Below are 12,361 nucleotides of genomic sequence, written 5' to 3'. Positions count from 1 at the left end.
CGGGGGGGAGCGGGGAGGGACAGGCGTCAGGAGATGGGTCAATATTCCCGACAATGACACGGCAATCAGGGCAGGGTGAAGGGATGGAAAAGATAAAAAAGGAACCGTCTAGAGAGAAAGAGAATCTTGTGTTTCCCTTTCCGAGAACGTACAAAAAGGAAAGAAAAAAAGAGCAAAAACGACGGAAACCACAATGGGGGGGACAAGGACAGGGGCACTGCTGGCGCGCGGCATGTCCGGTAGTGGATCATACAGGCAATCAACGCCAGACAAAAGCATCATTGGGTCACCCGCGTGACGATGTGACCAGGGGGGTGATAGTTAGGGTGGCTGGCTAGTCTCTTTCCGGCAGTGTTCTAGAAAGAATGCCAATCTCCGGCGCCCGGCTTGGCTGTGGAAGGATTGTCTGTTCGTGATTTTTTTTTTTGCCTTGGGGGTCTTATAATCATTCTTTATGGTGATTGTCGGTCGGCGGCAAGGGAAGACGGCGAAGGAATATCCACATATGAGGGGCAGACATAAAGCAGAAAAAGACATGGAGATATTTAATTAATTTGACAAAATAAGAGATCGGTGCTAGGCATGGATGGCCCTGGGAGCCTCAATCGGCAGCGTGGAAAAAAGAAATCCGGCTTCATCGGTCAAACAAGCAAGGCCGGGACTATTGGACCCTATTGTATCTACCGGTACCGTACTATGTAAGGTAGCACAGTCATTTGGTAGACAAGCGAATAGCTAAAACTGCCAGACATGAGGGATACCATGCAAACAAACACTTGCATTTTCCAGGACAGGTCCTGCGAAAGTTTTCGGTTGCCGCCCGAGAGCGGTAATTGCTCCGCTGACAAGGACCTGGACCTGGGGATTGAATTGGATTTTTCTAGACGAGTTCAGAAAAGGCGGGCGGTGCGGGTTGTTGACAGTATCCCCGAGCCCAGTAAAATACAAAAGTAATGTACACAGGCATCTATGCTGGCTCACGAATCGTGATTGGTTCTCAAAAAACTTTTTTCCTTTTCCCGGTCGTTGGGAAATAATGTTTGCTATTTGCTGACAGGTGGCGCTAGATCAAAAAGGCAGGAAAAATCGAAAGTCAAAAGAAATCAAGAAGAAAAAAGATACGAAGCAAGACAGGTCATGCTCAAGACTCAGTCTTGCCAGTTTAGGGCGCAAGCGCCGAGTGCGTAAAATCTGTTACGTGTCAGTCCTACATACAGATGAGGCAACGAACGAACCGGGTTGCGCAACATGGGCTATGGTCTCCATGTCTTGCTCCAATCACTCCCTACCTGGATGGTTCGTTCATTGACAATCTGTCAAGAAAACTCCCAAGTAGGCCAAAGTAGATCAAATGTACCGAGTACGGAGGCCATAAGCTGCACAGAACATTCTATGCGAACTAGTTCTAATAAACATTTCACATCTATCTATGGTGTGCTAAATCGACACTGGCACCCACCAAGCCTCCGAGTTACATGCTTGGTCGATGGGAGGCTGCAAAAAAAGCCTCTTCTGCCTACCATGCATTATGATACAGTAAAAAAAAAAAAAAAAAAGAGGAGACTGTGACGATAGGCATCCAACTGTCTCGAGGCGCCGTTCTTTGCTTGGCTCATTCGGAAACATTGCTTGAGGAGTGTGTGGGCATGTAACCCTACGTAACCTACTTTGCCGATCCCTTTTATGAGCCACAACTCGATTGGGTTTCGTTGGTCTGCAAGACTAATCTCATAACGTGTGGCCCGATATAGCGACGGACATAAATGGCCCTTTCGGATGGGAGGCAGTATTACGCCCCAAATTTTTTAATGGTTGCGTTGCTTTGGTTTCTGCGTGTTCTGTTTGACACACAATCTGCTGTGTGTTTTACCCCTCTTCCTTGGTGCTTTTGGATGATGACATCCATTTACTCTGCAGTCCCTTGCCTTATTTCCGGAGGAACCGGCCATAATGATGTGGTAGTAGCCATCATACTATTCTGCGTAATTGCTTGTCATGATACCCACAAACGGCAATTGCCGACAGAAAGATACCCGTCGTATCGCAGCCGCATTCGATGACACTGGTTGTGATCAGGCCATCTCGAATTCAGTTTGCACGGAATGGCTAATTTCTTACGTAGTATCACGGATTGAGACGGCAGGTGGAGAGATTTCCGCGCCTAGCGGATTTATAGGTTGGGCTACCCTGGATGGCGCAAACGCCGCGGCCACGCGACCAGAGCTATGAAAGTGTTGACAAAAAACGAAAAGCAAAAGAAGAGATAAAGAAAAAGGGGAGTCACCGACTTGGCGGAGCACAATCTAAACTTCTCAAGAGGTGAGTGAATCAGACAAAAAAAACCAGCGCGTGTATGATTAGGCACTAAGGGTCATTGTCGGCGTGCAATAAGTAGTAGCGTTGCATACACATACGCTGCTTTGTCCACTGGAGCTCACATGCCCCTCGTAAATTTAAATGGCGAAAATATGGGCACTATCTCTCTTTTTTTTTCTTTTTTTTTCTTTCTTTCTCTCTCTTTCTTTCTCTCTCTCTCTTTCTTTCTCTCTCTCTCTTTCTTTCTCTCTCTCTCTTTCTTTCTCTCTCTCTCTTTCTTTCTCTCTCTCTCTTTCTTTCTCTCTCTCTCTTTCTTTCTCTCTCTCTCTTTCTTTCTCTCTCTCTCTTTCTTTCTCTCTCTCTCTTTCTTTCTCTCTCTCTCTTTCTTTCTCTCTCTCTCTTTCTTTCTCTCTCTCTCTTTCTTTCTCTCTCTCTCTTTCTTTCTCTCTCTCTCTTTCTTTCTCTCTCTCTCTTTCTTTCTCTCTCTCTCTTTCTTTCTCTCTCTCTCTTCCTCATCTCTCTTTGCTGTGGTCGGCCGGGCTACGTCTGCGTGCATTGCCGAATAAACCCATAATAATAATTTCTCGGTTGTGTTTCTCCTCTTTCTTGACCTTGAGTGGCGACATCAATATATCTGCACATCTCAACTGGGGAGGTGCCACCTAGAGAGGGGCAGCCTCCTAGACTTGATTCGGCAAAATCGCATGAAATCCTATGGAACTATGGAACAATTCTAGCGTGCTTCTAGCGGCTTGCTCGCTTCCCTGCAGCTGACCAGACCCACTCGTCTCGGGTCAGCAATTCCATTCTACGTATATTTCCCTCTCTTGCTCTCAGCACGCACAGATCTGGTCAAGGCGGCAAGTCGTAGTTCAAACAAAGGCGCGTGTTGGTCCGCGACAAAACATCGTTACCCCCGAGAAGGAGGGGCCGCAGAAGGGGGCGATCGAAAACGATCAAATGACAAGTTTGAATGAATGAGAATCAAGTAAGGCTAGGCTAATTACCGCAAGGAATCCCTACCTACCTTACCCTAGCGGACAGAGAGTACGTAGTATTACTGTATTCAGGTGGCTGTGCGGTGCGACCGCAGCAGGGAAAAGGTTTCCTAAAAACTGACGTTCGCCTCGGCTTACGGCGAGGCGAAGGGCGGCGAGGCCAGGCAGCCGCGGCCATGGAAGGCTGGTCCATTTGGTGATAGCGATTCCCCAACATAGTACCGTACATGATCGATCTCATTGCTCTTTTAATTGACTGAATGACTGCGTATCGCGAGAGGATGAACTACTAACCTAGTCAGACTGCCCGAGCTGAATCAATCCGACACTGCCACGCCCCAACACGGAGTTTGTTTACCTTTATTTTGCCGTTTTTTACCCTCTCTCTCTCCCTTTTATCACTTTGAATCCCTATGCAAGAGGTGCGCGTGACATCGCCTCCATTTCGTCTGAAGAAGAAAAAGCAGGGGACTGTGAGCCAAAAAAGAAAAAAGAAAAACATTGGCGGCTGAGCGTTCGGGAATTCCACTGAGGAAAAAGATAGTAGACAACCACCCCAAGAGTGAGGGAGAGGGTTGGAGAGTGAGTGAAGAAAAAAAAAAAAAAAAAGCACGGTAGTAACGTAACTGGGCCAGTCCCGCTCCAATGCCGCACTGCCAAACCGCCTACACAGTCGCGGGCAGTGTGCTTCAGCGGCCACTCGGGATTTGCTGTTGTGTTGGGTGCCCCTCCTTTCGCCAGCTGGTAGCGACATTCAGGTGCTCAGCCTGACCAATGATGGCACTCAGGCGCGAAAACAGCTGTGAAGAGGTGGGGTCCAGTGAAAGGAGGCGAAAGGGGGTCGGTCGTTCGTCTTGTGCCTGGTCGACAAGGAAAACAGTAAGATAGAATAATAAAGACTTTGAACAGGAGCTCAGAAGATGGTGTGGTCATGTCATTGCTGGCTTGCTTTTTGATGTTCTTTGGTTTTCTTCTCATCACAGTTCCCGTTCAATGTCGGAAGTTTGACCACATGCAACCAAACAGTCTGGCTCAACTGTGGACCTGCTTGGTCTCTTTTGTTGGCTAGTAGGTAAATCACGATACAAGCCTGCAACGGCGGTGCTAAAGTGTGCCTTTCATTTTGCATCTTGCAGCCTACATTAAACTAGGACAAGGCGGATGTTTTTAAGTGACATTCATGACATGGGTCATTATGAGGAATAATAACGATTGAGAATAAAATGTGAAATAACAAAACAACGCGTACATGTAACATACTGGTAGTACTGTAGATCAATCAGAATTCCAACGGCCAAGGTGTTTTCTAGAAAACAAGGAAATGCACGCCACCTCCCGTCTGTTTTGGAACAACATGGCATGCCCTGGGTGCCTTTGTCTTACTGTCTACCTAGGTAATTAACTGCATTGCAGCCGTGGTCGCATAATCTTTGCCCGCCCGTTCATCATGTTTGATGCTGTCTCGTTTTGTCTACCGCACAGTACCTGCAATGAAAGAAAGAAAGAAAAAAAAAAAAAGCTAAAAATCGAAAAAGGTGTACCTATCATGGCCAACAAGTAATAAATAATAAATTGCAATCATGTACCTACCGTACCACTAAAATGGGCGCCTTGGGGATCGACAAGTGCCCAGTGTCGCCTCTTTATGTGACGACTAGCCTGCAGCTGCAGCAGGTGCATCGGCCAAGGCTGCTTCGGCTTGCCGCTAAGCAAAGGCCGGATGGCGTTGTGGGCCCCACACCCAAGAGTCTTCTCCCGTCCTTCGAGAAACTCTAAAGATTACCTGATCCCCCCCTTCCAAGCATCGCCCCAGATCTTCCCTCCTTTCACAAGGACCACCCTTTTCTCAATCAGGCCCTCATGCCCAGTTGTCCAACGTCAGTCCTGGACAGAATTCATGCCCAAGAGTCATTCATTCCAGATCTGCTTTTTGTCAAGCCTACTGCCCCTAGCATCTTTATTATCACCCTACCTAGGCTTTACTCATTAGAATCCCCTTTTTGTCAATTGTGATCGCTTGCCCGACTGCCAAAGCGGCTAAACCATCGTCTGCTTGGTTGACTTGCTGGTTTTTCATTTTTCATTTTATTTTTCAATCTTATTTCATTTTTTATTTTATTTTATTTTTCCTGTTATCTGACAACCCATTTTATTCTCCCCTCCCGCGTCAATCACCCGACCGCCTTCTCATTCGCGACGACGACAGGCAAAGATTTATACTGCCTTACCCCCCCATTACGCGGCACCACTTGTTGTTCGGTCAGGCATTCCAGCCAATTGCTACAGGCTCCCTTTCCGACACATCATCAGAGCAATCGGTCAATCCGTCCCGGCCGTTGCCCAATCTATTCCCACGGGAAATCGCATTTACTTGACTGTTGCGATATCAGCCCATTCACTTGGATTCTCGCCAATCCCGCGACAGCAACTTGTTGTCAGAACAGGCAGCACACAGCATCGGCCAGCTGCACTCGATAATCAGTTGGCATCCTCTGGGTCTCGGTATTTTAACCTAACAACGTCGGTCTCCTAGAGGGGTGCCTTCATTTCACGAAAACGCTCTGCCTCGCGTTCTCTAAGCGTTCGATTTACTCTGAAAGTCTCCGACCTGTTCCTACGAATGGCATAATCACTTGTATTCGAGTTGCATACGTCTCGCTCGCTCTTTGGTTCGCACAGGATTGACTGAGCCCCGAGCTCTCGCCTCTGTGTGCAAGACTACGATACCCCACGACGGAAACCCTGGAGGGGTTACAGAAGATGAAAAGGTCCAGGCGACGCGCACATTCGCCCACTTACCTCAGTCCCTCGCCCAGTCCGAGGAGCGCTTCTCCTATCACTAGCCCCAAAACCTCAACCCGAGAAGGTTGTGTTTTCAAGATGTCATCGAGCTCGCGGCCATGCTCCATGGCCGCACTAGCGCCTACGCTACAGGAAATACTTGCCAACAAGGCTCCCCCGCCATGCACGTTGAGTGCCTTCATGGCATATCTTTCCCAAAATCACTGTCTCGAGACGCTAGAATTTACAATGGAAGCAGAGCGGTACCGCGTCGCGTACCATCAACTAGCCGGCGATGAGACGACCTGGTCCCGAGACGCTAGCGATCACCTTTGTGGCCATTGGCAGAAGCTGATCAACGCCTACATAACGCCTTGTGGACCTCGCGAGGTGAATCTCCCTGGGCCCGTTCGGGATCGGCTGCTGCGGCTGCCTTGCTCGTCAACACCACCTAGCCCCTCGGAACTGGATGAGGCTGTGCGGATAGTCTACGAGTTGATGAATGACTCAGTGCTACTCCCCTTTATCGAGTCGATGCACCTTTCAGAGTATGACCAGGATACGCGTCAAGGACGTGCGAAACTGCGAATCTCCCGGGACCCCTCCAAGTCTTCTTTGGAAGAATCTAGTCGGTCTCCCAAGGTTTCTTTGCTGCCGCAACTCCACATTGGACGGAAGGGGGAACACGCGGTGCGATCCTCTTCGTCGTCTTCGACTGACGCAGTAGAGAGAGACGCGGATGACAATGTTAACTCGCCGACGGCTGGGGATCCCCTGACGCCGCCAACCACTCCTCCAACCTCGGATTGGGGTTTCGGTGCATCGCCAGGTGGTCTACAACGGGCTATCAGTATACACAACAACGGGTGGAAGCGAATGAGCGCCAGGCTGGGACTTGGGAAGAAGTCCAACGCAAGAAAGCAACGTGGTAATACCTCGGACGCTCCCACAGCGACCTCTTCGGATACCGACGTGCATATGAGTGATGCCCATACCTCACCAGCATTACAACAAACCAGCTATAGCCACGACAACCTATTATGAGGTTTACAGGTCATGTCACAACCGACACACAGTACAAACAAGATTCCATCTTCAACAAAACCATTGCTGATCCATTCACCGGCACTTGAACTTGACGCGGTTGATCCCAGCGCCAAGGGTCTCGGCATTCACGGCAATCATTCCCACGTCTCTATGCAGGGGTTCGACGCCCAGGAGAAAGGAGCAGCCACATGGGAGGAGCCCCATCCTGGTCAGCTGCTGACACTGCCGCATGCCGACGAAGAGGCGTGGGATGCAGGAAGCCGTGTCGAACTTAACCGAAGCAATATGGAGAGTGCTGTGTTTAGGTGCGATATGACCGCAAATCTGAGCATGTTGCAGACGAGACTGGTCACAGGGGACACGTGTTTCTATCGTCACATCTCGCGGGCTAAGAGAAGCAGGTGTGGAGCTGTGCTTCATTCTTCTGTGTCTGCATGCGATTCTGTCCCTACAAATGGGGATCACTTCGGCGCATTGCCAAGTCGTAGCAAGGTAGTGGATTCGCCTACCCTTGAGACCTCGAATGAGGATGAAGCAAGTGTCACTCAGTCACCGTACGATACGGACGACCAATCGACAATCAAAGAGGTCCCGCTGCCTGTATCGTCTCCGCAGCTACGAATGACCGACTTTTCCAAATACATCGACATGGACATTGATGAAGACGAGGCTCAGGACCCCGCCACCATAGTAAGCTCTGGCAAGATGTCCCCCATCGTTGTTGCGGTCGACGATGCCTACGGGTGGGAAGCCGAGTTGAACCGGCGCTCCACTGGTAGCAGCAACGTTCGACACTTGTCGGATTGTCATTACCAACAATCATGCGTGCCGAAGCGTGGCCTCCTGCATCGTTTTTTCAGCATCGGACACACATGATGCAACCGTCCGTTCCATGATCAACGGTGGCTACATATACCTTTTTTTTTTTTAAATCGGAAATTTCTAAACATATCTTTGACGGCGTTTTGAGGCAATTTGCCAATGGCCCATGATTGCATGAAGCGGCATAAGTTACGACATCAACACAACAGCATAGAGAAAAATGGCGGCGTAGTCGCGGCAAAGCCCGCGACAAGATCATGCCGAATTCACTACGAAGGTGGGCGTTTGGGGTTGATCATGAAGAGACAGCCATCATGTGGCGCATAGGATTCTATGGTTGCAGGTGGACTTCTTTTTATTTTTTCTTTCTACTTTACTTTTTCTTCTTTGAAAGACATGGCATATTACAAAACATAAAGATGAACGAAGCGACTGCATTGCTTGGCGTTAAGTCCTGTCATTTGACGGTTTGCGGATTAGTATCTATGCGGCATGGACACTTACTATGTTACCTTCAAGACACAACAGACACAGCCACATAATCAGATATCCTGAACACATATGCGATTCACGTGAGACTACACAATACCATTAGACCTAGAAATTTACGTGTCTCCTAGTATACGATCGCTCAAGTAACACAAGACAGGCAATACCCAGACACCTATCTTGGAGATGCAATCAGGGGTTACCAATACCTCGCGTCGCCTTTCACGCTGTCAAAAGAGCGACGTCATAATCCTGCAACGCTGACTGGCTTGTGAGGCGGGACCAGATGAGGGCAGGTCAGCTCTCATCACGGCAATGGATGGTTGGACAAGGAGAAACAAAAAAAAAAGAAACCAGAAAATTATATCATGACATATAGATCATGATTGTATTCGTCATGGCATTACGTCCTGCCATCCCATTAGGTAGTGAACCAACAGAGCGGAAAATCAGACGACCCTGATAATATATATCTGTGGCAACTCTGCGTGCGTTTTCACCTTTTTATCCAACGTTTCTGCTCCGCGGTACCTGCTGCTCTCGAGTCTGATCTTGGTCTCTTCTCGCGAAGGGTCCTTTTTTTGATCCCCTGCTGGACGCAGATGCAAGTCGCAGCCATCACCTAGAACAGACAGGATGGGAGTAGCGAAAGAATAAGAGGCCATGATACCAAGGGGCTGGATTTTACACCCAGCATCACGAGGGTGCTTGGACGCGTTTGCGTCACCATTGATATGGATCAGACTAACAAAGTCCTAGTCGGGAATATCGATTTCAAAAGGATCGGGGGACTGGGGACATAGAAAGGATATATGGATTGAAAATCAAAAATGCCTCCATTCTCCAATACCCCCATTTTGCGAGATATCCAGAAATAAGACCACATACAGCCGCCGACCGATAACTCCAACCAATCGAGAGAAAAGAAGAAAAGACCACCGTTGTCAAAGAATAAAATATGGCCTCCAAGTTCGGTATGGCGATGCAGGTCTGAAATATGTACGAGCAGATGCAGGGCACATATAATTATATCATACAAACGAAACAATAATTTTTGGTGAGTGAAGGGAAGGTTGAGTATTTGAGGAAGAGATGGTTCCGTTTGTTGATGAAACCTTGAGTGGGATGCAAAAATCCGACTTGGCCAAGAGGTCCTTGGTGCAAGCATGGTTCATTTACAGCTCCTCCACCGGCTTATCATGCCTGGTGTACATCTTGTACTCAAGCGACGTCGAGAGGTCGATCTTGCCCTGCTCGATCTCCTTGCGAGTGACGGTCAGGAGAGGCCTGGGAAGACCCATGGACTCGAGGAATTTGACAGCTTAGACAAGCATGTTTGTTAGAAAGTTTCTTACGAGGGCATAATAACAAGAACAATCGTAGCAATAAATGAGGCAGTAATGTGTAGATCTGGACTTACTCTCTTTCCATTCAAATTCCTGCCTCCTTTTGTCCCACTTGAGCTCCTCGGTCATGATGTCAATGACCTTGGGCAGCACCTCGAGCGTGGCCTGGGCGTTCAGGAAAGCCAATCTCGTGCGGCGGGCCACGACGTCGATGGCAGATTGCGCATACTCGTGGCGCACCGCATATCTGACCTCGCCGTCTACAAAGGGGTAGAGCTCGTGGATGCGCTCGCCACGTGCGGGGAAGCGCTTGTCGGTGACCTTACTCAGGGCCGCGACGGTCCAGGCACGATCGCCATAGCTCTCTGTCAGGTGCTTGGCGACGTCGGTCTCGACGCCAAAGTGCTGGATGACGTGGATAAACAGGTTCTTGCTGAAGCCGTGGGCTCCAATGAGCCGGACCTTGTGGGTCTGGCAGGAGCCATCGAGATCGGCGCCGTCATCAATCTCCTCAGTACCTGACACGCGCGGTGCGTTGACGACGCGGCCAGGCTTGAGCTTAAACTCGGCAATGGCGGCGTCGACGCACTCCTCAGACATCTGGCGGTATGTGGTCCACTTGCCGCCGGCGCAGGTGACTAGTCCCGATGGCGAAATATCTACAAGGTGGTTGCGGACAATGGCCTCAGTGTTCTTGGCCTTTGGGTCCTTGACCAAAGGACGCAGACCTGCCCAAGCAGCGAGGACGTCACCACGACGGACGGTGATATCTGGGGAGAGATAGTGGCGGATTTCGTTGAGGATCCACTCAATCGACTTCTCGTCTGGAATGGGGTCCTTGACGATTGTGGAGGGGTCGTCAGTAGTGCCGGCGATGGTGTTGCCCTGCCATGGGAGGAAGAACACGACCCTCCCGTCTGAGGTCTGCGGGTCAATCAGGCCCATGTTTGCGGGGCTGTAGAAGCCCGGGAGGACAATGTGTACACCAGCCGCCGGGGCGACAATCTCCTGTACCGATGAGTCATCGAGCTTGCGGATACCGTCGGAGAAGGGACCGGTGCAGTTGACAATGCAGCGGGCGCGAATGTTAACCTCTGGGGCAGGCTTTCCATCCCTCGCTGGAACCAAGTCCTTGGCAGTTGCGCCACACAACCTTCCGTTGGCGTCCTTGGTAAGAGACGTGACCTCCATGTGGTTGACGACCGTGGCTCCGTACAGCGCCGCCGTCATGGCGATGGAGACATTCATACGGGAGTCGTTGTGTGCACCATCGTAGTAGACTAGAGCACCGACAAGGCCCTCCTTCTTCAGCATGGGGAAAGCGTCGAGTGCCTTGCTGCGTGTGAGGAAGTAAGAACTCTCTATGCCTTCACTGCCAGCGAGGAAGTCATAGAACTTGGTTCCAGCCCAGTAGTAAGGTACCTTCCACCACTTGTCCAAAGGAAGCATGATGGGCAGCCATGAGCTCAGATGCGGAGCAGTCTGCAAGAAGTACTTGCGCTCTTTCAAGGCCTCCTTGACCAACTCATACTGCGAATAGTCGAGCTCCCAGACGGCCTTTTCCAGGTATCGAACACCTCCGTGGACGAGCTTGGTGCTCTTGCTACTGGTACCGGCCGCAAAGTCATCGCGTTCCACCAAAGCAACCTTGAGTCCACGGGTAGCGGCATCGAGGGCCACGCCGGCACCCGTGGCTCCACCACCTATGACAAGCATATCATAGACACCCTCGTCCTTGTCGGCGGCTTTGGGGTCAGAGCTGCGCTGCAGGATGGCGATCTGCTCCTCGCGCGATTTCGTGCGCGGAAACCTGGGAAGTTTAAATGTGCCATCCGCGCCGTAGGTTGGTGGCGGAACGGCCGGGTCCTCAAAGCCCGGGATGTTTCGCGGGCGATAGGCGTATAGGACGAGGCTACCACCGAGGGCCGTGATGGCCGTCGGGGCTGCCAGGCGCCGCAGGATGCTCCCGCGAGCGAACCTGGACATGGTAGATTGTTCTCAAGGTAGTGATTCAAAGAGAGAATCTTGGTGCTGCGGGTTTACCGCAGAAGAATATTTTGCGCGACTCGCGCTCACACCTGGAGCGTGGTACGTGATACTGTAAACCGGACTATTACCCGGATCGTGGGGTTGGCGGGATCCGATCCCACGCAGAGGGCTCGGGAAATTTGTCTTTTAGTTGCCCTTCACTGGACCGAATTACCGTGGCCAGTCAGTCCAACCTCCCTTAGAAGCGAGATGAATGATTTTCCCTGCTTTTTGTGTGCGGATGATAGGTGATTCTCTAAAAGGTCTGAAACAAATGAGCCTTCTTCCTTGCTATTTATGACTTGTCCCCTTTGGCGATTTTCAAGGGGAAAAGACAAAAAAAAAAGCTAAAAAGGCCAGGATTCAAGGGACTAGAAATGAAAACAGAGAAGAGGAATAATTAATAAATAAAAATAAAAGAAACAAGCCTTCGCGAAACCCCAAGAAAGGTGGTTGGTGAGTTACGGTTGCAGCAGGAAAATGCAATAGGCAAAAAGACAAAGTTGAATCGGGAGAAGGGAGTGCGAGCTTACT

The 12,361-nt window shown here is 50.1% G+C and overlaps 3 protein-coding genes across 3 annotated transcripts; 2 read left to right on the top strand and 1 right to left on the bottom strand.

Moving 5' to 3' along the window:
- Nucleotides 1–193: 193 nt before the first annotated feature.
- MGG_17138 (uncharacterized protein) lies at nt 194–954 on the top strand (the record flags this gene model as incomplete). Its single annotated transcript, XM_003716803.1, has 3 exons — nt 194–239; nt 581–698; nt 795–954. 3 exons carry the CDS (start codon nt 194–196, stop codon nt 952–954), a joined length of 324 nt encoding a protein of 107 aa, XP_003716851.1.
- Nucleotides 955–6,194: 5,240 nt separating this feature from the next.
- Nucleotides 6,195–8,018, top strand: MGG_03146 (uncharacterized protein; the record flags this gene model as incomplete). The annotated part of the gene is made up of 2 exons (XM_003716802.1): nt 6,195–7,067; nt 7,149–8,018. 2 exons carry the CDS (start codon nt 6,195–6,197, stop codon nt 8,016–8,018), a joined length of 1,743 nt encoding a protein of 580 aa, XP_003716850.1.
- A 515-nt stretch (nt 8,019–8,533) lies between these two features.
- Nucleotides 8,534–12,333, bottom strand: MGG_03147 (glycerol-3-phosphate dehydrogenase). The gene is made up of 2 exons (XM_003716801.1): nt 9,874–12,333; nt 8,534–9,774 (listed from the first exon to the last, which is right to left on the bottom strand). Exons 1-2 carry the CDS (start codon nt 11,783–11,785, stop codon nt 9,629–9,631), a joined length of 2,058 nt encoding a protein of 685 aa, XP_003716849.1. The 5' UTR covers nt 11,786–12,333; the 3' UTR covers nt 8,534–9,628.
- Between the last annotated feature and the right edge of the window lie 28 nt (nt 12,334–12,361).

This window comes from Pyricularia oryzae, chromosome 4 (genome assembly GCF_000002495.2).
Source record: "Pyricularia oryzae 70-15 chromosome 4, whole genome shotgun sequence".
Taxonomy (NCBI): Eukaryota; Fungi; Ascomycota; class Sordariomycetes; order Magnaporthales; family Pyriculariaceae; genus Pyricularia; species Pyricularia oryzae.
The sequence above is the reverse complement of the archived record's forward strand: the minus strand, read 5'-3'. Positions and strand labels throughout refer to the sequence as shown.